General features: G+C 39.1%; 2 protein-coding genes across 5 annotated transcripts; both read left to right on the forward strand.

The window, feature by feature from the left end:
- Nucleotides 1-861: 861 nt before the first annotated feature.
- On the forward strand, nt 862-19,821 carry scube2 (signal peptide, CUB domain, EGF-like 2). 4 transcript variants are annotated; one of them, XM_063882081.1, is made up of 23 exons: nt 862-1,114; nt 1,583-1,702; nt 2,086-2,211; nt 2,544-2,678; nt 3,511-3,636; nt 3,744-3,860; nt 5,019-5,108; nt 5,860-5,976; nt 6,078-6,200; nt 6,755-6,871; nt 7,017-7,139; nt 7,438-7,554; nt 8,505-8,594; nt 8,735-8,857; nt 9,570-9,737; nt 10,037-10,243; nt 14,973-15,143; nt 16,433-16,600; nt 17,115-17,276; nt 17,406-17,603; nt 17,830-17,982; nt 18,094-18,173; nt 18,799-19,821. In XM_063882081.1, the coding sequence occupies exons 1-23, from the start codon at nt 1,027-1,029 to the stop codon at nt 18,943-18,945; spliced, it is 3,066 nt and encodes a 1,021-aa protein (XP_063738151.1). In that variant the 5' UTR covers nt 862-1,026; the 3' UTR covers nt 18,946-19,821. The 4 variants fall into 4 exon arrangements, with proteins under 4 accessions (XP_063738151.1, XP_063738153.1, XP_063738154.1 ...); XM_063882083.1 differs by having other exon boundaries at nt 10,040-10,243; XM_063882082.1 differs by having other exon boundaries at nt 864-1,114; nt 1,586-1,702.
- A 530-nt stretch (nt 19,822-20,351) lies between these two features.
- tmem9b (TMEM9 domain family, member B) lies at nt 20,352-27,126 on the forward strand. Its single transcript, XM_063882105.1, has 5 exons — nt 20,352-20,605; nt 21,722-21,813; nt 21,898-22,006; nt 22,567-22,701; nt 24,256-27,126. Exons 1-5 carry the CDS (start codon nt 20,534-20,536, stop codon nt 24,409-24,411), a joined length of 564 nt encoding a protein of 187 aa, XP_063738175.1. The 5' UTR covers nt 20,352-20,533; the 3' UTR covers nt 24,412-27,126.
- The last annotated feature ends 226 nt before the right edge of the window (nt 27,127-27,352 follow it).

Consider the following 27,352-nt stretch of genomic DNA (forward strand, 5'->3'; position numbering starts at 1 on the left):
AAGTTCAAACGTAGTAAATGTAAATTATTACTAAGCTGCTTCTTCTGGAGCTCTTTCTTCTGTGTATTTTAGAAGCCCTTTCGTTGTATTTGATGAACCTGTGTATGGCTAACAACATTATTAAAATGGACAATCCATCTCTTCAGGCGGTTGTGTAAATAAGACACGATATACATGTGTTGCCTAGCTACGACGTTGTTTGGCTTATTGTTAAATCCATGCCTCCAGAACAATTTACATAACTAATTGGTAGGATAAGTTAGCTAACCTATCACTAAATAACATCTCTCATGTACGTTTTTTCGGTCTTTTTAACACAGGATTTTAACGTGTTCGACTTTGAAACAGATGCCAAAGGGTATGTTTACAAGTGTTCAGTCTTTAAAAGCGTCACCATCACGTCATGATTTACCAAGTGATTTCCGGTCGTACCTTCCATAATAAAAGCCTACATTTTAGCTCACAGAGGGTGCACGTTACGAGATGTATTTTATAATGTTTGTTTGATCTAACATATGCTGTTTTTGTTATTGTTTACCTGTCCAGTGATTTGTAATGAGAATGAGCTTGAAGTGTTAATGTTTTTTTATTATACGCGCTAGTCAAATAAACCTGTGCACAAATAAATAAAGTAGCGATTACGCAAAGTCTGGACATTTCCGGTCTTGCATTGGCTATTTGACCGACCTAACGCAGCTTTGCTTCAAAAGCGGGGCTTTTTTCACTCTCAAATGTACGCACACGCACGCACTCATTCTCGCTCTCTCGCTCCCTCTCTCTCTCTCTCCCTCTCTCTCTCTCACACACACACACACACACACACACACACACACACACACACACACACACACACACACACACACACACACACACACACACACACTCACTTACTCACTCCTTTCTCTTTTCAAAAGCCCCTTGTGAGGCAGATTGACAGCCTAGAATGAAAATGAGGCGGACGCTCGGTCACGACTTCAGTGCGTACGCGTCCTTTTGAGAAGACCTCTAAACTTGGATCATATCACCATGGGAGCTATTTGGGCTGCAAGGCACTTTTGTTTGTTTTTGCTCTTGTTAAATAGTCGCCAAAGCGCAGCGCTTCCAGAGATTCGAGGTGGGACTGTAGTGAGTGTGTGTGCATGTGTGTGTATGTTGTGTTTTCCAGAGAGTACTACTTTACGCACGCTTTCAGAAGTGTTTCCCCAGTGGTGACTTTTACTGTTTCTCTTAGTTTTCAAAAATGTAGCAGCATACAAAGTGCTGTGGGAATGTATTTTCGCCGAGTAACCATAACGGTTTAAATCAAGTTTTATTTTTTTATGTAACTTATAACTTTCAGCTTCTTACTCTTTTCTAACGGCCTGCTGTAGGATAATATATTTTTTTATTATTAGGGACATTTATATTCGACTTTAAATCAGAGTTTGCTTGTTGTTCTTCTCTAGTATACTCCAGAAAAACGTGACAAACTTAAAAGATCATATGTGAATAATATCATAATATTTGTGTAAATGTACTATTTGAATGTTAGGTAGAAATTTGTTTTGGTGATCATGACCTGTGAGACCCATTTGGATTTCAGCAGATCCATGTGCCGAGGGAAGTGATGGCTGTCACATTGATGCCATTTGTCAGACTACCCAAGGCTCATACAAGTGCACGTGCAGAGCAGGCTTTAAAGGAGACGGAAAACACTGCGAAGGTAATGTGTTTACTTTTGTGTTGAATGGTTTGATTCCCATATATATCTGGTCATGGAAATCATCTGAGTGTTAAAGTAGAATCACAGTTTGGATGTTTAGGCACACATTTTAATTCAGGGTGGTGTTTGGGAAGAGTATATGTCTGTTATGCATTCTAAATGATCGTAATTACAATATGAAATCATTATTGAATCTTTTTTGGCATAACATTTGAATTCCCAAAGGAGTATTTAATATCTGTGCTCATTTATCTTATAACTCTTTAAGATAGAAACCACATATTGCCCTAAAGTTCTTGTTGTTACTGTTCAAATACTGAAATGTTTGCATTTTAATGTTTTGGTGAGTAGGTGAACATTATGTATGTGGTGTTTACTTTCAGACATAGATGAATGCGACTTTGAGTACAATGGTGGCTGTGTCCACGAGTGCAACAATATACCAGGAAATTATCGCTGCACTTGTTATGATGGATTCAATTTGGCACATGACGGACATAACTGTCTAGGTAAGATCAGCTTTAAACCACTGAGTAAATAACCTTTTGTGATAGACAGAGAGCGCTTCTATGGTGAAGAGTTCATGTTTGTGTGGGCTGTATGCGAAGTTTCTCACACTCAGACTGCTTTTTTCTTTAGCCCTCTTTGGTAAAGCTTTAATGTGTTGCTCATGGAGTGATTTAACAGATTTTTAAATGTCATGTCTGATATTTGTTCTACAGTGTTTGTAAACACTTCATGCAGATGAGTTTAAAAACCAGCTAATTTTTTAAAATAACATATACTTTGCCATGGATTTGTATACACTATTAACTATTGCAATCAATCGGCTGTCTGATAGATGTGGATGAATGCAAGTTCAACAATGGAGGGTGCCAACACACTTGTGTGAACACCATGGGCAGCTATGAGTGCTGCTGCAAAGAAGGCTTCTTCCTCAGCGACAACCAGCACACATGCATCCACCGGTCTGTGGGTGAGTGAACAACAACATGGACAGAATCATTGAATGTATTTTGTCCCACTCCCACACATTTAAATGTGACTTAAATATCTGGCAGGTGTGAGATTGGGAACAAGGCCTAGTTCATATATAAAATAGGTTTTGAGTTTGTGTTAGTTGTGTGAGTGGATGCTTGTATTGCTAATTGTGTTAGTTTCTGAAAGAAGACAAAGAATGTTGTAGCAAATTCTCAATATTCACATACAACTCTTAAGATTGACGGCACAATGAGGGGTGACAGGTTCAAGCTGGCTCCCGTCACTGAGCTTTTATCTGCAGCAGCAACATGCTGTGGGAAAAGGATCTCTGTGTCCTAGAGAACAAAATAAGTTAATAACTGCAGCACTCTGGTGTATGTGGTCTGTATCACAGATTAGTCTGAATTTTCTTTGTTTTGTCTTCTTGACTGAAGTCAACTTAAATGCAAGTGTTTTTCACTTCATCGGGTCTTGACAACCCTTTAATATCCTGTGGACCTATCCACTCAGCTGTGACCCATCTATATAAACGGTGATTCATCTCATGTTTGTGACTTTGTTGTAGATATTTGAAGAGTTTGCAGGGCTTTGCTTTAATTAAATGAACTTTTGAGAAACATTTCCCTTTCCCATGCTAACATATTTACTCAGAAGTGCTAAACAGCTAACGCAGTGGTGGATGTTTTGGGATTTTATTTAAGGCGTGAGAACAATCAGTGTCTTTGAGGATGCCGGACTAATCTCTCAGTGTGTGAGTCTTTGTGTGGAGCCGGTCAGTCACTGTAGGAGAGTTTCATTGTGCACCTCTCTCCCTCTTTCTATCCCAGAGGGCCTCAACTGTATGAATAAGGAGCATGGCTGCGCCCACATCTGCAAAGAGACACCCAAAGGAGGTGTGGCCTGCGAGTGTCGTCCAGGGTTCGAGCTGGCCCGGAACCAGAGAGGCTGCATCTGTACGTGCTCTACGGCATGAAGCTAACATCGCACTACACGCCCACAGTCGGCTCTAAGTGTTGCACTGTGAATATGTCTCATGTCTGCGTGTTGTTGACCCCTGCAGTAACTTGTAACCATGGCAACGGAGGCTGCCAGCACACCTGCGAAGACACGGAGAACGGCCCGATATGCAGGTGTCACGTCAGGTACACACTGCAGCCCGACAAGAGGTCCTGTATAGGTACGTTTGTAGACTAAGTTGTTACTTTGTTGTTATTTTTAATATTTTCTGTTTACTACTTTCTTCTTTCATATCCTCACAACCATATATTGTCTTTTAATCCAACTGACCCTCAAACAGCTGTCATTTCCTACTCTCTCCAGCCAACATTCAACTTACAAATTACTGCAAATCCTTAAGAGTTACACAGTTTTCCAAACCAAATTTGTCAGAATGTATGCATAAATGTATAGAAAACTTTCAATTTATGCTTTTTGAGATGAGATGGATTTTGGAAAATTACATTTTCACTCTGGTAGTTTTTTCGTACTTACTCATTTCCCTATCTACCAGTTTTTCTCAGTAGATGGATTCTTGAGCAAAATGGTATTATATGGTTGAAAATAGGGTCCTGGGTTTGACTGAACAACTTAAACAAGCTGATGATTTAAATAGTGCTACCTTTAAGTGTTGAATTAGATCATCTTAACTTCTTTAAAGCTACCCAAGGGAAACATAAAACAGGAAAACTGAATGTAAAACTAGTTGTTTGAGTAGCTTTTTGATTTCTATTCACTTGTGGTTCAAAAATAACATCATCAACCCGACCTGTCCATTAGTGTTGCTTGGTTGTGTTTACATATGAACAGAAAGGGGATGATATCTCATGTTTTGGGTTCAACATTTTCCCCTTATAATCAGTTTAATTTCTGTTTAGAATAAAACAAAACAGATTAAGTCATGCACATTGCAGGAGCATTTTACAGTGCACTTTTAACAGTGTAACACAGAGCTATCTTGTTGAATAAATGAAAACAACGTATGTGAACCTCTCTATGCTAGTTCCCCTGTTAGGAAGTGTGCATATTTCCACACAATAGTTATGACGGATAAGGATCAGCCATCAGATATTGGGTAATATCTCTCTCACCAGCAGCAGTGTGTGTGAGGTCCATGCGTATCTCTGCGATGTTGTCGCAAGATTCTTTTTACTGATGTTATAACTTATCTGACTGAGCCACTGCAAGTTGAACAGCTGTAAACATGCATCTGGTTCCTGAAAGTGACCCACACAAACACCCAGAGCTGAAGTCAATATATGCTTCTGTTATCTGTGAAATGTAGGGAATGTATGTAGCATTTTTACTCTGCTAATTATTGTTTTTTTTTGTGTCACAGAACGAGATGAAGCCACCACCGAATCTGCAGACCACAACACCACATCCTTCACGGAGGTGGACAAACGGGTCAAACGAAGACTGTTAATGGGTAACAGCGACACTCCTTCATTCCCAAGCTAACAGTTGTAGTCTGTGTTTTAACGTGATGGTGTGTTGAGCTGCCAGTAACCACTCAGGGGTGTCAGACAGGGGAGAGAACTAATGTCTAGTAAACTGATGCATTCCAGCAGTCTTTTGAGCAAACTGTGAAATGACTGTGCACTCACTTTCTCGCCCCCAGTTTCCCCCCGGAAAAATATGCATTTGTGACAGTGTGGCACATTTCACGTTTTCTTTCCATTTTGGAAGGGCAGGATGTGAATCTTTTCTTGTATCATTAGTATTTATCAGCTGTGTGATTTTTGGTCACTCGATAAAACATTTTAACTTTGGCACTTTACCAAGTAGGCCTACATGGCTAGCACCTAAGCCCTGGGAGTCTTGTCTTTTGTTGTAAATAAAGCATGTTGTTAAGGTACACCTAGGTGTTAACATGTGCCTAACCAGTGCATGCATGTGCTCTACATCCAACATAACTGTGTGCCATACAAGCCGTGTATTAGAGCCCCATTTCTCTGTTTTCATCAGCATTTACAAATGTATTAAGAGCGGTATGTTTAATTTAGTTATGATCTCAACAATTATTCTCCAGTTAGACATTATTTAAAAATCTATAGAAAAAACAGTATTTGTTCATTTCAATTCAATTTCAGTTCATTTTATATCAAAATATTCCGAAAATCAAGGTTCTGTTTCACGAAGTCACTCACAAACGTTCACATTGTGTGTTTTTATTTCAGAAACCTGTGCGGTGAACAATGGCGGGTGTGATTGCACCTGTAAAGACACTTCTACAGGCGTGCGCTGCAGCTGCCCGGTCGGCTTTACTCTGCAGCCGGATGGAAAAACATGCAAAGGTCAGACTGCCAATCCACAAATGAATCCTCCACAGAGAGGATCTGTCTGTTGAAAGACCAATTAAACTGACTATGTCAAAATATCACCTATTTCCCCATAGATATTGACGAGTGTGAGCTTCACAACGGCGGCTGCGAACATTTCTGCAGGAACACCATCGGCAGCTTTGAGTGTAACTGCAGGAAAGGCTTCAAGCTGCTGACAGATGAACGCTCTTGTCAAGGTAGAAATATCTCCTGAATCCTTTGAAAAATCTGGACATCAAAGTCGATCGAGAGTTTCCTAAATGAGATGAGAGGGAGAGGAATATGACAACAGTAGCAAACATTTCCAGTTATTTTTTGTGTTTTTACTAACCAGAATACAGGTTTTCTGTTAAAAGAACAACCTAAAAAAACTTTAAGAAATCTGGAAACACTTATGACTTTAGCATCTCTCTCGGATTTTGATATATGTCAGTTTTACATAGTTAATTATTAGATAGCTTCCTGTCAAATTGTTATGTTTGTTTTGATCAGGTATTTTCCTTTGATGATGCTGAACAGATGCAACTACAATTGAATTTCAGGGGCCTCAATGCAACACTGCCTTTGTTTTACCTGTAATAACTATCAAAAGCCAATTTAAATGTATCTGATGCAGCATACATTTGTCTATTGACTAAGTGTGACATTTCAAGATCAAGTGGCATGTGTCTATGTGGGTGGGAATTCCCTCCTGATGAAGATTGCAACTGACTGCCTTACTGTTATGACACCTGCCTGATTTTGATTACAGATATAGATGAATGTTATTTTGAGCGGACATGTGATCACACGTGTGTGAACTCCCCCGGTGGTTTTCAATGTCTGTGCAACAAAGGCTACACCATGTACGGGCTGGCCCACTGTGGAGGTGAGTCTGCCTAGCAACTTGAGCGAAACACACAAGTGCCCACTTTAAAGAGGTGTTAGGCTAAAAAGCATTACAAAAGAGCTTGTTGAGGTGTTGGGAAAATGGAGCCTGTAATTATAATAATGATTTTTCCTTTTCCTCTCAGATATAAATGAATGCAGTGTGAACAATGGCGGTTGTGAGCAGGGTTGTGAGAACACCATGGGTGGATTTGAATGCTTTTGCCATCCTGGCTATAAGCTACACTGGAACAAAAAGGACTGCATTGGTAAGCCAATGCCTCTTCCTAAATCAGAGGCCTGTCTATTGAGTGCTGTTGGAAATTGTGTGACATCCCACATTTTGTACAAAACCTTGGGGGACAAAAACAGGAGATACTTTGAATTCTGTTCTCTTTTTCTCTTTGATTCTCTGTCACTTGGTTTTCTTGTGCTTGAGTAAAACATCCGAAACTCAACGATGCTGTTGGTGCTGTAAGGATGTATGACATTCTGATCATCTTCCTCCTTGTCACAACCACAATTGTTATTTTTTTACCTTGGAGTTTTGTTGTGATTTCCATCTAGAGGCTGAGGGTTACCCACCTGCTAAACCCCCCTCTAAACCTACCTTGAACTGTAGTAAGCAGGAGGGAGGGGACCGCTGCTTCCTGACATGCCAGTCCCAAGTTCACATCAGCAGTGGTGAGTTGTTTGTGCCAGATCTCCGTATAACAGTTTTTTTTTGTTCTGCAGAGGATATGGTTTGTCTGCAAAGCTTCAACATTTGTAAAAAAAAAACCACTAATTGTCAAATCACTTTACCTGCAGATCAGTCTTCTTTTTGAGTGTTTTTTCTCATGAACCACATTTACCCGGCTACACAAACATAGGAGTTCCTATGAGTTTTGTTACTCCTACATATGTTCCTGATCTTGTTATTTGTCACTCAATAAAAGAGTTAATCTTCTGCTCAAGCTTGTTGAACTTTGTGATTAAGTTAGTTTCACTCTGTCAATGGTTCAAATAGAAACACAGATTATCCTGAAATTTAAACTGCAGAAAAATGTCTAAATATATAACAGGATTAAATGTTCCACCCTCAAGGTGACACAAAGTTTATGATATAACACTAGTTCTTGTTTTACTAAACAAATGAATGGCTTCTGAATGGCTGTCACTGTGAGGCAGCTGCAGAGAATGTTGACTGATTGATGACTTAATCACTATTACTTGCTCAAGATTCAAATTGATTGTTGTTTTGAATCTTAATAGAGCTCTGACAAAGTATACTAAACAATGATGATCCCATATATATATGGTAAATAGTACGAACAGTGATTATTACAGCATGTTTTAGCAGTTAACATGACACCCCTCAGTCTGTTGCACCATTGTGTTTCTTTGGTGTTATTATACTAAAACATTATGACCCAGTACAGGTCAGGTATCTCTTAATACAGCACTGCTAAAGCATACTAAAGGAAATTAAAATTAGTCTGTTAGTCAGGCTGTGCTAGTTGTCAACATCAATCTGCAAAGCGGCTCTTCGTGTCCATACACGCTACCTGTTTGCTCTCTCTTGACTCGGCTTTTCTGGCCCTAACTTGTTGTCTGTGTTGTTCTGTGTGTCACGGCCACTTGTGTGTTTTCAGGGACGGAGGATTCATACACGGTGACCTGTGGAATGCCTCTGCCCTGCTTGGCTGACACACAAAAGAACAACAGTGGCTTGCATTGCTTAGGCAAGTACAAAAAACATCACATGTCCATCTATGTTTCCACTCTGCCACACAAAGCTGTAACTCAGGATCAACCCAGGCTTTCCTTGATATTCAAATTAGTAGATAAAAATGACACGTTTTTCTGTTCCTCTGCCCTGCAGGTCCAGAAACAGCCGGTGTCCCACGCATTAAGACCACAGCCACTTTTAGGTCTGGCACTACAAGATGCAACTTAAAACGAAGTCAGGAGAAACTCAAGGAGAGGTTGAACTCAGCACACTCAGGTACAGAGGTTGCCTCACAACAAACACAACAATGCATCCAAACACAAGATCACAGAAAGACAAGAAGCAACTACAGCTCCTACATGTTACTGGTTAAAAAACATTTAGGGTTTACCAAGCACTGCCAGCATCTGAAGCCTAAAGCCACAACCTTTAGAAGGCAGACTAGACCTGAAGGCTGCTTCAAAGTAAACCAGAAACCAAAGGCAAATGTGAAAGAAATTTGTGGGGAAAGTGATGTGGTTTTGAGTGTCTTGAATGTCTCAGAGCAGCACTTTGTCTGGCAGTGACAGGGGAGGATGTAATTAGCCATAGCATGCCTTTCAGTTGGGTCTGACCTAGCCATCAATCAAAAGGGTTTCCGATTGTAGGATTATTTTGCTTTTCCAAAGGGATTCGGCATGGTCTTTTAGATCCCTCATAGCCACTAAAAAGGCACATAATTGTTTCAAATAAAGGAAATTGTCACTATGACATCTCATCCTTTTAATCAGCGCAGGGGTGATAATGAGAAATAGATGATCAAATGGACTGCAGACTTTTTACAAATCTGTGTATGGTGTGACATTCCCTACCAAAAGTACATGGATTGTTTTTTCTCTGTAACACTGTCTGTGATTATTTTAACAATTGTGCGTTTGTGTGTGTTGTTTCTGTTTGTCTGCTGGCTGTGGCATGGTCCTGGGGGGGTGGTTGTCTCACATGTCCACAGATAGCAGGTTCCTCTTCACTGAAAATGTCCAGTTCAGCTATGTGAGCCTGCGCTGCACCTCGTCTGGGCAGCGAATGCGCAGCCGCCATGGCAGGAAAGCTGGGGAGGAGGACGGCTCCTCGATAACAGCTGAGTTTGAGCTGGATGTGAACCTAGAGGAGGTAACAGGTTGGTCTCTCTGCGCTTCTCCTCTGTCTGCCTTTGCTTCTCGTTCACCAACCTTCTTTCGCTGCTGTCTGTTCATCACTAAACAAACTAAACTGTTAAAGTATCTCCTGTTTTGACTTTAATATGGTGGTGGGCTCTAGGTTGGGAAGTGTTGGCCTTAATTGCTTTTCTCCTGACTTGATGGTACATTCTTGTGAATGTTGAAGCAAGCATGCGAGCATCCACGCATGAATTTCACTGTAGGTGTGGAGATCACGTTTTGCTGTGGAAACAGTTGTGAAATTAAATGCTTCTCTCAGCAGAGAGCTGTGACCTGAACTGTGTGCGCCGGCGCTCGGAGAAGAGGCTTAGGAAGACCATCAGGACCCTGAGGAAGTCCATCAACCGGGAACAGTTCCACCTCCACTTTGCTGGATCTGACTACGAGCTCGCTAAGACTCTTGGCAAACCAGCAGAACTGCCAGGGCACTGTGGGGTGGGACAGGTGCTGATGGCCAGGAAGTGTGGTGAGTTGTTTTTTCTAATTACTTTTTATCAACCCAAGACACGTACCATTTAGCCCGTCATCACTTCTTCTGGAGTTATTAAGGCCTTTCATTTTTTAAGAGTGCAGATCTTACTGCTTTTGTTACCCCATGCAGCAATGTTTCTGACTAAGTCCACAGTACACACAGTAGACGTAAAGTCATGTCTCAAAGCAATTGAAATGGTCCACGCCAGTGAGATATATTTAGACAAGCTGGTTTAATGATTGGATATGGAGCAGGTGTTGGCCAGATGAGTGCCATATTTGGTTTTCAGACATGCCGTAATGAGCTTGTTGGAGGGTAGAGCGAGCTCGCATGGAAGAACAGAGGGACTGTTGTTTGGCCTCCAAAGCTGTGAGATCTTCCAGCATCTCCGTGGGATAAGAGTGTAACATGAGGGCCCATGGCAGGTCTCCTGGTAGCGGTTGCATCTCGGTAGGGGTTTCATATACAACCTGTGATGGAGAAAATGTTCATTAAATAAGACCGCACACTGTCAGTGTTTGGGAGCTGGAGGCTGGCATGTGTTTTCTCTGGCTGTAGGGACCGTGCGCCCCTAGTTTCGGGCCTCACAGACAGTTTGCTGCCTGCTGCACAATGCTTTAAAACAGTGAGAGGAAACTGTTGCCTTACTTCTTTTGAGATGTCTAAATATTTATTAAAATGGTAAGCATTTTATTATATATATATATATATATTCACTTGTTTAACGCCAATGTTAAAGAGGTATGAATGAGACGTATACCCAGATCTTTGGTTAACTCCCCAAAACTCTATTATGTTTAAGGTATTCCCCTCTTTGAACCTTGAAGACTAGGGGTGATGCAAGTTAAACTGAAACTGGACACTGATACTTGTCTAGACTACAACTACCCAGCAGTTTGTGGAGATAAAGTTTGTTGAAAGTAAATCATTGGTTTTAAGCTGCATATATCTTTCTCTAGCACCATATTTTTTGGGCTTCTACATTAACATCAAAGCTGCTTCTGCTGTTGAGCGGTGCTGACTTGATTTAAACCTAAACTGCTCCTGTTCATTATTTCTATCTTTCAGTTACACAAGTCCTAAGTGTCTTGATTCCTTAACTCCCCCGCTATGCTTTCAGGTCAACATTAAGCAGTCTATTGGCCATGGCAGGGGTGTAGACATGTAATTTGGGAGAGGAGGAGCAGGAGGGGGCTGAAAGGCATTCTTCTTAACCTCCAACTCTTTAAAGGAGCTATATTTTTCCCCTCCTCCCCGAACTCCCGCTCTGGCTTAGCTCCGAGTGCAGTTTAGTCCTTTTCAGTCTGCCCACTCCATTGAAAACCCCATTTGTGGTTCTTTTCTGACTGCTTCACAGAGATGACAACACAGCCTCCTGTGCATTTGGAGAAAAATATGCATTCACCTCTGTGCACCCTTTACAGCCATTGTCCTCTGATTCATTGATTGGTTTTGTTTACTACAATGCTTAATATTTGATCAATGAAGTATTATAAAAAATGCTTACATGACTTAGTTGAATAATTTAGTAAATAAATAGTTGTTTCAATGCTCATGTGTAGTGCTGATAATTGCCAGTATGTGACTCAGAAAACAGACCATAAACGATCCAGAGATGATGTGAATGGTGAGCGTCAACGTCTATTTGACCGTTGTAGTCAACTTGTTTGTGTGTTTGTTTTAACATTGAAGATGTTTAGGAAGTGCTGTTGATTCAAGCTGGCAGTTTGAGTGCTGTGTCCCCCCTGCCCCCCAGCTGGGGCCACTTTGCATGACCCCCAGCCACTAAACTGCTAAAGAGAATTGACTTCAGCCACACCATGGGAATCAATTAGCATCAGTTGTTTGGGCCTCCGCTTGATGGGCGCGAGCAGTGATTGGGCCAAGCAGAATGGGGGGATTCAGAAACCTGACCCCTTTTATTGGGTTCAGCTCCTTACCACTGTGATACCGTAGTGTTTTCCTATGTCATCAAGTAGGCAAAGAGTGGGGACTTGAATAGAGGTGAAAGGTCTTTTAAACCTCTTTGGAGCCATCAATTCGAGGACTCTATAGAAGCGTTCTTTGCATTTGAAAGGCTTCAAGGTTTTCTCTCTCTTTCACTCTCACTCTCTCCCTTCTCTCACTGCTTCCCTCTGTCAAATAAAAGCTGTTAGAGGACAATGCAATGATGGCTCCTCATGGTCTTTCAGAATAAACAATGGGCTCCAAAAAATGAACTGCTCTTGAGAGAATTACATTTTCTTTCTTTAGGGGGAAATCTAACAATTTGCTGAGCCACGTAAGATGGATCTACATTAAAGCTTTTGTGTGTTGAGTTTTTGGAGCTAGTAGTTTCTCTGCTAACAGGCAGCTTAGAGGCTACAGCCGAGGCGCAGTTTGTGCTGGGATTTAATTGATTTATTCTTATGTGAGATCAGCTGCAGTTTTCAAGTCAAGTTCTTAAGACCATCAGACAGACGCAGTAATTCCCAAATTAATTACAGGCATCACTCTGAATGGGAGGAACCGAAGCACAGCAAAAGAAAAACGGTGCTTTGGTCCCTTTAATCAAGCCTTTGCACTTTTGTGAGATAAGAGGGAAATACTCTCTTTGATTTGCTTCTGTGTTTGCCTTTAAAGAGGCGAGGGTGCTTATGGTGGAATTAAAAGTTCCTCCCTTACGCACAGCCATGTTGTATGAAGTATTAGGACGTGTCAGATGTGGCGCACAAAGGCAGCTGTGGAGCGGGCTGGTTCTCTTTTGTCTCAGTCATTTTGTCTGGCTGCCTATTTAAAGTTAGTTTGCAAGAACATTTTAACAGCTTAATGCTGTTTTCTAAACTTATGAAACAGACCTTTATTATACAAGTTGAATCACATTACTTTAAAAAACATTCCACATGCTGTACAGACCCGGTAGCTAAAACCATAAATAAAAGAAACAGTGAAATAAACATCTCTGCACGTAGCTCATAACTCAACTTGATTTATTTCACTTAGTAAAGACGTTAATAACTACTGAAAGATCAATTTATTCTTCTGTTATCAAATCCTGAATTGAAATGGAACAACAGTACTTTTTAGTACTTTCTCTTTATTTTCCATTACAGTTAGTCCCTGCTGTAATTGTATTATTTATTGTGATTTCTAAACTTTAGCTAAGATAAATGTTATATTTCTCTCCAATTTAAATGTGTAAATTAATGACAGCATATTTTATAATACTACATTCAACAGGATTAATGAGTAAAACCTTTTTATTTAAGTATCAAGCGAAAAGAATATAATACTACACACTGATGAAATTTAAAATACCGTGATGGACACCTCAACAAACTATATATAATTATCTCTCTTTGAAGACCCTGTGAAGTTAGTTTTGTCTAGGATAATTTTTTGTTTGTATTTATTTTCACAGTTTTGATAAAAGCTACGAAAATAAGGATGTAGTCTTCTTTTGCTTTTCCTACATCAAGTATGTCTTGGTGAAAAAGCAAAAATAGTTGATCAACGATTAAATCATGAGTGTTTTTGAAGTACTTTAATTAACTTTTAGCGTTTAAAGAGACAGTGCAGTGTGTTGACCTGATACAGGGTGAGTTATACTTTTACTGTTCATTGACGTGACAGTAAAACTCGGAAATCTGTCAGCAGATTGATAAATTGTTGAAGCTCAGCCTTTTATTTGCTAAAGATGCTCTTCACTGTGTTTATGCTTTTCAAGTATGTACATGGTCCTGTTTGATTACACATGAGAGGCAGCTGATGAAGTCTGGGTTACTTTAATGGTCTTGTCATGCAATTGAACGGCTGTATTTATGGTGTAAATCTGCAGTGTGGCGAGGACTGTTTAATTATGTGTCGCCACAGGGCATACTGCTTTAATTGTTGATTCATGTCTGCATTTGACATTGTCTCCCTCACTTCCTGACACTGATCTGGGTGCTAAATAGATGTAAATTACAGTTCATATACCTCTGTCTGTTTTGGGTGTATCACCCCAAGTGTTTGTGTTCAGTTTGTGAGGAATTATATTTATTTTTTTTCCGACCTGGAAGATGTGTTTAGTACCAGGACAAAATGATCTGCTCTCAGCGATGTGAAAAACAACCACAAGCTTGGCAGTGCCTTGGAGAAACATAGCAGGACTAAGTCAAAAATTGCTCTTTGCACAGTCAGGGATGCACATGTGTGTGTGAGTCTAACCGCAAGTTAATCATAAATCATTGAATTAAAGAGACACTACAGACACACACATTGTTTTTCATGAATTGGTCCATTTTAAGTGTTCAGGCTTTTTTGATTCCATAACATGCCTTCGTTCTGACCAGTGGAAAGTAAACTTGTTATGCAAAATTCCTTTATGAGTAAGGTTTTACTTAAATACCATCTTATTCCTAAAAACATGGCATAGATAGATTTGTCATGTCCACATTACATTTGTTGTGATTTATATTCTGTATATGATTTATAAAAAGATATCCAAAATTACCTCACTCAAAAACGTTGACTCTCGTATTTCGACAAAATGAAACAAGAACTTTGATTATGGCCCTTCGCAATGTTCAAATCTTATTCTGTATACATGAACTACATACTTAAGAAAACTATTTTCTATTTTATTTATGTAACTAACTGGGGATGTTTCATGGTGATATCTTTTAGTTATAATTTTCCCTCTGCTGTGCCTCCTGTTAATAACTTTTAATCTATCTTGGTTTCATCCCTGCCTGTCTGTTAGTGAGCTGCAGTGTTGGGACATACTACGACGGGGATCAGGGAAGGTGTGTGCTGTGTCCGGCTGGAACCTATCAGGATGAGGAGGCACAGACATCTTGTGAAGTCTGTCCCAGACCTGAAGGAAGAGAAGTCTCCAAGATGGTTGGCGCTCAAAACATGTCACAGTGTGGAGGTGAGACTATTGAGTCAATTTGATATATGTAACTCAAAATCACAAATATGCCTCAATGAGTGTTCCAATATGTACAGTATATGACATACTTTATTAATAACAATAATAATAATACACTATTGACACAGCACTTCTCAAACAATGTTACAAAGTGCTTTACATGGTTACAACCTGCGGAAAATTACAAATAGGACCTCAAAGACAAACACCATTTAATTAATAGAATAGTTTGACATGTTGGGAAACGTGTACATCTATCAAATTTAGAGGTACTGGTTGAATTTTGTTACCTTTGGAAGGACCCAGGCTAGCTGTTTCTAATCTTTATAATGATAATACTACTACTACTACTACTACTACTACCTACTACTACTACTACTAATAATAATACTAATAATAACAATAACAATAACAATAACAATAACAATAACAATAACAATAATAATAATAATTAATTGGATTTATTTAGTGCCTTTCCAGGTGCGCAAAGCGCTTTACAATTACGTATTACCATATTAGACAAGTAATTCATTCATGGATATACTCACATTTGGCCTTTGGAAATTGCCTCATGTCGGTAATGACCATAGTTTAAATTGTGCAACACTTAGAAGAGAGTATGTACAATGCAACAAAAAAATCTGAAAATGAAAAATGGGAAATATAATAAACCGAATAAAGCAAAAAGGCACAGAAGGATAGATAATCTAGGTAACTGTTTTGTGAATATGAGCCACACAGGAAGCGACAAGGCCTTGATAAAGATCTCTCCATGGCAGATGTTCTGCTTTGTGTAAGGCCAAAGGAGCTTGAGCTTAGATGTTGAAGATGAATTTCCATTCAACAAGTGAAGTCGTTTTTTTTGCTCTTGAATAATAACAGAAGGAGCCACCATGTTTTGGTTTCCTTCTGTTATTGGAGTCACTTTATGACTCAATCCAAGATCCCATCTCCCCTGTCAGACTAAACAACAAGAAGCAAGAAACTCCCATTGGTTCCCAGATTGTATTATTCACAAAGCAGTGGCACTCTGTTGAATTACACAATGCAGTGCAGATTAAACATGGCATCATGCCATTTACTTGTGCTCAATCTTGGTTGTATCTTATCTTAATGGAAGAAGACAGTATCTTATATTACTTTGAACATGAGAAATAGCAAAGAAAACACTTGAAATTAAATGTACTCAGTTGATGCAGTTTTCACAGTTTGATAATAAAGATAATATTTGACATTGCTGTGTCTAACATTTCACACTCTGACTTAACTTAATGCTTGTGTGTGTTCAGGTCAGTGTTCTCCGGGCCAGTACTCCCATGACGGCTTCACCCCCTGCCTGCCCTGTCCCCTGGGGACGTACCAGCCAGAAGTGGGACGCACCACCTGCTTCTCCTGTGGGGGGAACCTGATCACCAAGCGCATCGGGGCTGGGACCTTTCAGGAGTGCGAGACCAAAGGTGCCATGTTAATCTCTGTTGTTGTTGTTGTTTTAAGGGTAATAACAAATAACTCCAGTTAAGTTCATGTCTAATGTTTAAACATAAATAAAGAGATCAGAGGTTTTTTTGGAGCTGAGGGTAGTTATAAAAGCTGTCAGATTTAAAGTGAAACATTTGTGGTTCTTTGGTTAAACAAACACAAACAACATTCATCACAAAGCTGTCACAAAGCTCCTTTTGGGTGTTGACAGGAACTCTGCTGCCCTCTGCAGCTGCTCAATTGTCTCTACATTGATCCAGCGGGTCAGAATCAAACTACACATTTAGCATGCAGGACGATGGAACTAAAAGGGTTTAGCTCAATTAAATTAAACTTTAATTAGTTACATTCCAGCTTTCCTAGCCTTTAATCTTTTGTACCACCTAAAAATAATAAACACCTATATAAGAGATGTTAAGATGTTACCATAAAAGTGAGTATTGGAAGCTTGAGAAACTAACAGACCTCCATCACTGTCATTGGCTCCTTCAGTCCAGTGCTCTCCGGGACATTACTACAACACCAGCACCCACCGCTGCATCCGCTGTCCCATGGGCACGTACCAAGGGGAGTTTGGACAGAACTATTGTGTTACCTGCCCTGGAAACACCACCACCGACTTCGATGGCTCCACTAACATCATGCAATGCAAAAGTATGTATCTCTGTATGCAATAAAGTCTCTGAAACAAACACACACAACATGTAATTGTGGATTCAGTTCCAGATTATTCACAATTCTGCATCAAGGACAAAAATCTGACGACCCTGACTCATTTTACAGACCGACATTGTGGAGGACAGCTTGGAGATTTTACTGGCTTCATCGAGTCCCCCAACTACCCGGGGAACTACCCCGCCAATGTGGAGTGCACCTGGACCATAAACCCTCCGCCCAAACGCAGGATCCTTATTGTTGTCCCAGAAATCTTCCTGCCAATTGAGGATGAGTGCGGGGACTACTTAGTCATGAGAAAGAGCTGTAAGTTTGACGTGTTGGTGTTGGTGTCTTTAGCTGTTGTCAATTTTACTGAAGAAAACCAACATAAACTATCATTATATTTATAGTTTTACTGGGATTACGGAAGATTACTAAATAGGCCTGACACCAAATAACACCATCAACATATCGTAGCTGTAATATAATGATATTGTAGCATTCCAATTATAATCACAGATGTTGTCCTGTGTGCTCATTTATTTCACAGCTCTCTCAAACTCTGTGACAACCTACGAGACTTGTCAGACATACGAACGTCCCATCGCTTTCACCTCCCGCTCAAAAAGGCTCTGGATTCAGTTCAGGTCCAACGAGGGAAACAGTGGCAAAGGCTTCCAGGTCCCATATGTGACATATGACGGTATGTAGATATGTGGTGTTTTTGTGCAATAATGATGATGCCGCTTCATTTGTGGGTTTGTTGAATTTGGTTGATTTGTTAATTGATGTTTATTGACTTTATTTGTTTCAGAGGACTACCAAGAATTGATAGAAGACATAGTCAGAGATGGAAGATTATATGCTTCAGAGCATCACCAGGAAATTCTCAAGGTATGCTAGTACAAATGTTTCATAACAATCACTTTTAAATTTGGACCATAGTTAGGCAAAACTTTATGAGGTTGTGTATTACAATGTTTAATGTACATTTTGACACTTAATCTGTATTGTTGTCTTGGATTCTTCATCCATATTAAATAGAACACTTAAATGGATATCCAGAAAAACTTTCAATAACTGTGTATATTAATATTGTGTCAATATATTTTATCAAAAACATTGAATCTATAGCTTTTTGATCATATCTTTTGTCAAATTAAACATCTTCGTTCACTAATTATATATAGAAGATAGGAATCTAGGTAGAACATTTGAGATAAAAGGTTTTTGCTGCAGTTTTAGATGACTCCATTTTATGATTTTATTTGAGAGAAATCAGGAGAGAAAGGACCACCAAAATTGAACCAGTAAAATTACAGCGATATGGTCCCCATTATTGCTCTTCTTATACAATTTGATTATCATTAACTATCCTCCATTTGATGATTTGGGTTCCCTTTTATTCTATCCTGAGGCCCTGTAAGCATGTAGCGCCCTCTTTTGGAGACTGGTGGAAAAAGTCCTATAGTCATACTATTTTTTTGCCATCAATTAATGCAATACATTTTCTCATCAGGACAAGAAGCTCATGATGGCGTTGTTCGATGTACTGGCCCATCCCCAAAACTTCTTCAACTACACAGCACAAGAATCAAGAGAAATGTTCCCCAAATCCTTCATCCGCTTCCTGCGCTCCAAAGTTCTGAGATTCCTTCGCCCTTAAGAATGAAAGTGTCTGGATATTTCGTGAAAAACCTAGATTACATGCTGGCCACAGTATCTGTTTTATCCAATTTCCCTTTAAAGATTATTTCTGAAGTTACCTGTTTTCACATGGAGCGACACTACAGCGGACTACATACTTGATACATTTGAAAGACAAAGTGGACAAGCAGAGCATTAAGAGGGAGAAAAAAGTATTTGAGTTTGTCTCTGGATTATTTTAGATCACTTTGTTTGGACATTTGGAAACTGTCTTTTAATAAAAATCTGAGAAATTATGACTTTAAATATTCAAGTCACCATTTCAGGATTCAATGCTCTTCATGGCAACATTATGAGACATTTGATAATGTCATCTCGATTAAAAACACATGCTAAAGCTAAACAGATATATGCCGAATGTCAGTGATGCTGTATATAGAGTGTGTATCTAGTTTTAACATAGGCTTCTCTCACAGGTAGAGCGTGATTGACAGAAATACTGCTGAAAGAAATATAGCACAAATGTTTATACCTGGAACATTAGCACTACTAAAGATGTAGTGGCACCACAAAAGCAATTATTCTGATGAATGTGTTGTATATGATGTAAAAAGTTTTAGGTGAAACTCTGATGTATTGTAGTAACTACGTACATTTTGAAAGTGTAGCATAGCTGGAGGCTCATATATTTGATGTTTCAAGGCATGTGAATGAGTATGCATCAATATATTTTGTATTATTTACTAGAAACCAAAGACAACTGTTCAGAGTACATGAAATAAATGAAAGTCCTGTAAAATAGAAGTGAGCTTTTCACCTGTCTTAGAAGACACGTATATGTATATTTTTATGGTTTTGTACATCTAATATGCTGTAAATAAAGATAGGAAAGTTATTCTGCGTTCTTTTTCCCTGTCCCATTTTATTTATTTAAACAAACAAACAAACAAACAAATTGTTTAACGCATTTCATTCACAAGCAAATATATACACATAGTAACCTATACCTGGCTATAATAAAAATAACAAATCATTTATATCAGCCAGATTTCAATAAAACAAGACATGGTATGTCCACTAAACAGTTAAAACAATTACAAAACAATAACAAAAGCTGATAACTACGTGAAATAATGAAACAATAACTAAAAATGAAGTAAAAGTAGAGTTGTTGTCTGTTCTTCAACTGCGGTCCTATGGTGGTCCCCGGGCCACAGTTTGGTTATCTGACTGCAACCAATGTCGAAAGAAGAGGTGCGTTCGATTTATTCTCACACAGTAACCAGTAAGTTTAATTAGGCTTTTCATTTATATTAAAAGTAACTGTCGGAGTCGGATCCGAAAGTTAACCAGAAAATAATGGAAGAAAGCAGACCCTCGGTATCTCACATCTCAACGCCCGCCGGGAATCGTTTTTTTTTTTTTTTACAATCCAGCGCTCCCAACCCGGAAACAACAAGTCAGCTGCTAGGAAGCTGAAGGTGTTTATCCCTAAATGAGCTCGATGGCTAAAGTCGTCAGTCTTTAGGGTGTTATTCACACGGTTGGAGTTGTTCTTGGACAACGTTGAACTTCTGCTATCTGTAAACCTGTTACAAGCTGTAACGATGAAGTCTGTGTTTCTTCTCGAGGCTTTCACTGTGGCTTGTTTTGTGCTTTTAAGCCAAGCGACAGCGAAGGTAAGGCTAACGTGAGCTAGCATTGGTGAGCTAGCGTTACACAGAAAATTCTAATGATGGCATACTAAACTGAAATCTAGTATAATGGAATTCCCCCTTAAAGGATAATTATATTTTAAGTATTGACAGTAAAGCGTTAACATGGGTATGCTAACTGTTGTCATGCTGATTTAAAGATCTTTATGCGACTAGCAGGTGCCTTTCAGATGTTGCTAAATCGACATCTAGCTTTAGTTTCTGCAAAAAAAACCCCTGATATGATGAAGAAGGGATTTATAGCAGGTGTGTTGCTCTCTGTAGCCAATGTATTGACATCTTATTTGATCCTGTACTTATTTAGAGGAAGCTAACAGCTAGCATAACCTTTAGCTGCTCCTCAATCAATAAGAAATACTGTAGTTAACATTTTACTATTGCAATATGTCAGGAAATATGACTGTACATTAGGAACTGCGCAACTTAATGTATAGATGACATCAGCTAGAGAGGCACAACGAATAATGTGGTACCATGTGGCTGACATGAATAATTAAAAACAGCTTCTGCGTTGATTTGGTATTCTTGCGATAATAGGAAAAAGCTTTACTCGTGTAGCACTTTTTAAAACATGGTGTCAACAAAGTTCTTCACACTGAAGACTGAAACATTAAGACTGTGAGAATATATATAAATAATAACCTTAAATCACCACTGTAATAAAACAGGATTGAAGCAGCAAAAAACTGAAAATGAAGGGGGAAATGAAATGCATACAACATACTGAACTGCCCCCAAGAGGGCATTTTATTTGTGCAATAGTTTAGCTTCAGCAACAATACTCTAAGAACAACACATAGCCCACAAGGTAGTGCAGTGATAGACTATAGACACTAAAATAAAAGGTGAAATATTGCACATTTCCTGTATGCTGAACGCTATACATGACAAAAAAGAGGAAAACAATAATCATTAAAGGGTTGTTAAAAAGGGTCAGCACAATTTACCTCAAATCTTGTGTTAAGGGGATTGTTTTATCTTCCTAAAGTAAAAAAAATGATTTTACAATGATATGTGTTATGTATGTCTGTTGTGTTTATGTGTATAGGGAAAAGTGAACATGTAATCTTTCTGTTACAGAATTCTGAGGACATCCGTTGTAAATGCATCTGTCCGCCCTACAGAGAGGTCAAGGGACAAATCTACAAACAAAATGTCTCTCTCAAAGACTGGTATGTAAAGTGAACACTTCAATGATTTGATTAGTCCATTTCCTGCTAACGCCTAACTTCTTAATGTAATCTTTTATTTTTCAGTAACTGTCTTCATGTAGTTGAACCGATGCCAGTTGATGGAAAAGATGTGGAGGCATACTGTTTACGCTGCGAGTGTAAATATGAAGAGAGGAGCTCAGGGACAATTAAGGTAAGCAGCAGGGTTCTTCAATGTCTTTCAGATTTGCTACTTTTTTAACTAATCTTTTGGTCTTTGAAATGCCAGAAAATGGTGAGAATTGCCATCATAGCTTCCCTGAATTTGGACATTATCCATTTGCTTGTTTTGTCTCAACAAAAAAAAAACAAAAGTGAAATTTACAATAATTACATAAAAGAAACAACCAATCTTCTGGAATTTGGTTTGAAACATGCATTAAACAATGAACAGATTATTAAAATAGCTTCCAATAAATTGTCTGTGGAATAAGAAATTAAACAACTAGGCACATAATTCACTGTGTTTTCTGTGTTTAGGATCCAACGCATATTAAAGGAAAACTAAACTTGTTAATAATCATTTTGAGTTCGAATCAGGGGCGGCAGTATCTCAGTTTCTAGGGAAGGCTTGGGAACCGGAGGGGCGGAGGTTTAATGCAGAGACTAAATGTCACTGTATGTGAACACACTGTATGAGTGACATTTATAATAGTAATACATTCAAATCCTTCATGTCCTTCCTTTCTTTCTTCCTTCCTTCTGTATTTTTAGGTTACCATCATAATGTACCTCTCCATTTTGGGCTTGCTGCTGCTCTACATGGTCTACCTGACTCTCCTGGAGCCCATACTGAAGAGACGTCTGTTTGGCCATTCGCAACTCATCCAAAGTGATGACGATGTAGGGGTATGTGTTCATGTTAATGTACAGCTTTACAACTCAAAGATAGAATTTACAATACGGCTTTATATTATGGTAATTCCATAACTGCCCCACCCTTTTGCCCATACACTGAGTTAAGCTGAATGTTTTCTTATCAATGTTTCAACCTTTGCACAACATGTCACATGGGAATCATTCTTGGTGTGTAGAATTAAAGACCAAATGTATATATATTTTTTGGGTGAAATAAAACAAATTAGTAGACTGCTTGTTAAACTTTACCAGATCCTTCAAGCAATGCTGTGTAATCTTTTCCAAACAAACATTTAAAAGTGCATTCTCACTCTGTATCAGATCCATTAGTAACCACAATCGCAGGCAAAGATCTGCATTGCGGAAACCTTCAAACTAGTGCAGGATGCAGGCAACTTTAACCCTTTTTTGTTCACATCCCACATCCCACATCATTGTCTCTTTGTGCCTTTGCCACTAAACCTAATTCTTAAACATCAATAAAATAATAGAGCAGGTGTCTTTATATTGTTGTGTGATTAAAAGGGGCGGGGTTAATGTAACCAGATTCCTGCTAGAGAAACTAGTCATTCTTGTAAACATAGGCATGACAAAGGGGAAGTAGCAGAATGAGATCACTGCTTGTGGCTATGTGTCATCAGTCTTGGTTTAACTGAAATGTAAGAAAACTAAACAATGAAATTGAGCTTAATTTCTGTAGTAATACAATTATTAAATCAACCTTTAGTTGAAACTTGTTCTAGCTCTGTAGCGTGTCCTACACAGTAACTGTTTTGGAGTAAAAAAAGGAAAGAGAATTGATGGGAAAACCCGGTTAAAAGGAAGTACTTCTTCTACATTAATTATAGAGGAAAGGGTGGGCTCGTAATGTTTATTCAGTCTTTGATACAGAGATCATCCCAAGCTAATGCGGTGGTTTATTTCCCCAAACACATTTACCACAGATGACAGCTGTGGCTGTGATCCTCCTAATTTTGTTTTTTCATTAACTTTTATTGGATCCTCCTGAGGGTAATTATCAGTTATTGTATAGACCTCAAGACAAGTTACAAAAGGATTAACAGCGAGATAAACAATGAAGAAAACGCAATGATGATAGTGAAGAACACATCTGTAACTCAAACACAACTCTGTATGAGTGCATATAACAAATGTTAGTGTAATTGCTTAAAGGGGCAAACAAACCTCACACGGTTTCCTCATGTATGTTTGATCCTTAGTGGAAAGCCACCAAAAAACTGATCAGTTAGTAGATGACAGCCGAACAAATTGTGTGGTGGTCTATACAGGAATTGTTACCTAAAAAAGTCTAATTTCTACCTAGAATATTCAATATTTTTATAAAGGGAAGGTTGATTCTTGGCATCTGTGTATAATACAACTTTTCCTTGCAAAATATCACAATTCTATCTTGTGTCGAGTTTTGTTTCTTTCCCCATTGGTGCATTTTGTCATTTAGTTAGGAGTCTTGAAATATGGAGTAACCTTCTGACCTAAGTCATACCTTTAAGGCTAATTGTGACTTTTTCCATTCTGTGTTTTCAGGACCAGCAGCCTTTCGCCAATGCTCACAATGTCCTGTCCCATTCACAATCCCGACCCAACATGCTGAACAAAGTGGAGCATGCCCAGCAGCGCTGGAGGAGGCAGGTCCAGGAACAGAGGAAGTCCGTGTTCGACCGCCATGTTGTTCTCAGTTAAACTTTCCCGCAATCAACACTTACTGGTGGAGAGAAAAAAACAAAAAACACTGTGACAGAGCCCTCAATTTGTATTGCTTTTTCCTTCTCATTTGTGGTTTGTGTCTCATCAAGTGTCACATTTCCAAATTGAACTTGGTGAAGATACAGTGGGGCAAAAAAGTATTTAGTCAGCCACCAATTGTGCAAGTTCTCCCATTTAAAAAGATGAGAGAGGCCTGTAATTTTTATCATAGGTACACTTCAACTATGAGAGACAAAATGAAAATAAAATGAAAAAACAAAAAAAATCCAGGAAATCACATTGTAGGATTCTTAAAGAATTTATTTTCAAATTATTGTGGAAAATAAGTATTTGGTCAATAACAAAAGTTCATCTCAATACTTTGTTATATACCCTTTGTTGGCAATGACAGAGGACAAACGTTTTCTGTAAGTCTTCACAAGGTTTTCACACACTGTTGCTGGTATTTTGGCCCATTCCTCCATGCAGATCTCCTCTACAGCAGTGATGTTTTGGGGCTGTCGCTGGGCAACACGGACTTTCAACTCCCTCCAAAGATTTTCTATGGGGTTGAGATCTGGAGACTGGCTAGGCCACTCCAGGACCTTGAAATGCTTCTTACGAAGCCACTCCTTCGTTGCCCGGCGGTGTGTTTGGGATCATTGTCATGCTGAAAGACCCAGCCACGCTTCATCTTCAGTGCCCTTGCTGATGGAAGGAGGTTTTCACTCAAAATCTCACGATACATGGCCCCATTCATTCTTTCCTTTACACGGATCAGTTGTCCTGGTCCCTTTGCAGAAAAACAGCCCCAAAGCATGATGTTTCCACCCCCATGCTTCACAGTAGGTATGGTGTTCTTTGGATGCAACTCTGCATTCTTTCTCCTCCAAACACGAAGAGTTGAGTTTTTACCAAAAAGTTCTATTTTGGTTTCATCTGACCATATGACATTCTCCCAATCCTCTTCTGGATCATCCAAATGCCCTCTAGCAAACTTCAGACAGGCCTGGACATGTACTGGCTTAAGCAGGGGGACACGTCTGGAACTGCAGGATTTAAGTCCCTGGCGGCGTAGTGTGTTACTGATGGTAGCCTCTGTTACTTTGGTCCCAGCTCTCTGCAGGTCATTCACTAGGTCCCCCCGTGTGGTTCTGGGATTTTTGCTCACCGTTGTTGTGATCATTTTGACCCCACCGGTGAGATCTTGCGTGGAGCCCCAGATCGAGGGAGATTAGCAGTAGTCTTGTATGTCTTCCATTTTCTAATAATTGCTCCCACAGTTGATTTCTTCACACCAAGCTGCTTCCCTATTGCAGATTCAGTTTTCCCAGCCTGGTGCAGGTCTCCTTTGACAGCTCTTTGGTCTTGGCCATAGTGGAGTTGGGAGTATGACTGTTTGAGGTTGTGGACAGGTGTCTTTTATACTGATAACGAGTTCAAAAAGGTGCCATTAATACAGGTAACGAGTGGAGGACAGAGGAGCCTCTTGAAGAAGAAGTTACAGGTCTGTGAGAGCCAGAAATCTTGCTTGTTTGTAGGTGACCAAATACTTATTTTACCGAGGAATTTACCAATTAATTCATTAAAAATCCTTCAATGGGATTTCCTGGAGTGTTTCCCCCATTCTGTCTCTCATAGTGGAAGTGTACCTATGATGAAAATTACAGGCCTCTCTCATCTTTTTAAATGGGAGAACTTGCACAATTGGTGGCTGACTAAATACTTTTTTGCCCCACTGTATGTGGATATGTAGAGGAAAAAGTCCCAGTCAAATGTATAATCAAAGCTGGGAACTCTTATTTTGTCTGCAGGCAGCACAAGAGGTTACAGTGAATTTGTTGTTGCACAATTTGAATATATAAATTAAATTGTCTTTAAAAAGCATTTTTCCACAACCAGAATTTACTCTCTGCCCGCTCTCTAGTTGGCAGAGGTCCCAAGTCCCCTAAGAATTTGCAGATAAATATTGGATGTTGGAGATTAATACATTTGAGATACAATACAAATAAAATATTAATCCTCTAACTCTTTCTGGCCACAGTCAGGTGGATTCCCATCAGTCCAAAACTGACCAGTCTTTAAAATCTTTACAAGCCAAACTGGCATTCAGAGTTAAACCTCCTGATGTAACTGGAGCTGCCCACTGGCTGCAGTAATGATCTGTTAACATGTAGCTTTCCCCTCAAAACTAACTTAACAGAAACTGCTCTCACCACAAGGGAGCAGAAAAAGTGTAAAATATAAGTATATCAGCCTTCTTTCAAAATGCATGTTTTATAATGAATCTTTTATAAGTGTGTTTTTGAATCCTTCATTCCTACCATAATGTCTAATGTCTGATAACTGGTGTGAAATCCATAATTTAATGCATTACATTAAATTAGAAATTTAAAGTAGTGTCACTGAAATTCTTTGCAAAAATCAATGCAATCTCTTGGTGATGTCATGGTTATTATAGCTGTGCTATTGACCCTCGTCTATTGAAGACCCTCTTCGACTACCCTTAAAAATCTAATGATTAGTCTTTTTTTTGGTACTTCTGTGCGTTGCTCTAACATCAGCTCGGTAATGAAGCAGCATTAGTATGACTGTATGAGTGCAAAGATTTATTTGTGTATAGTTGGGCTGTGTACAGAACTATGAAAGTGTTCTTAACTATTGTGTTTGTTTTACCTTTAACTCTGAAATAAATCTATGTAATATTTGTGATTCTTGCATTCGTAATGTGTTGAAACTATTCATGCTTTACTTTAGGCCTCAGGCCTAACCGGCAAAACAAAGTGCAAACCAGTTTGTTCAGCTATACAGTAAATGCATTATTCATGAGCACATTTTAATCTGTTGTGAAATAACTGCATTGTTTATCTGTTTTATGTTGCCATTTGTCACCAAGCCTATGACGAATATGCATCAAAACATGAATAATACATTGCAT

Source organism: Eleginops maclovinus, chromosome 4 (assembly GCF_036324505.1).
Source record: "Eleginops maclovinus isolate JMC-PN-2008 ecotype Puerto Natales chromosome 4, JC_Emac_rtc_rv5, whole genome shotgun sequence".
NCBI classification, from domain to species: domain Eukaryota; kingdom Metazoa; phylum Chordata; class Actinopteri; order Perciformes; family Eleginopidae; genus Eleginops; species Eleginops maclovinus.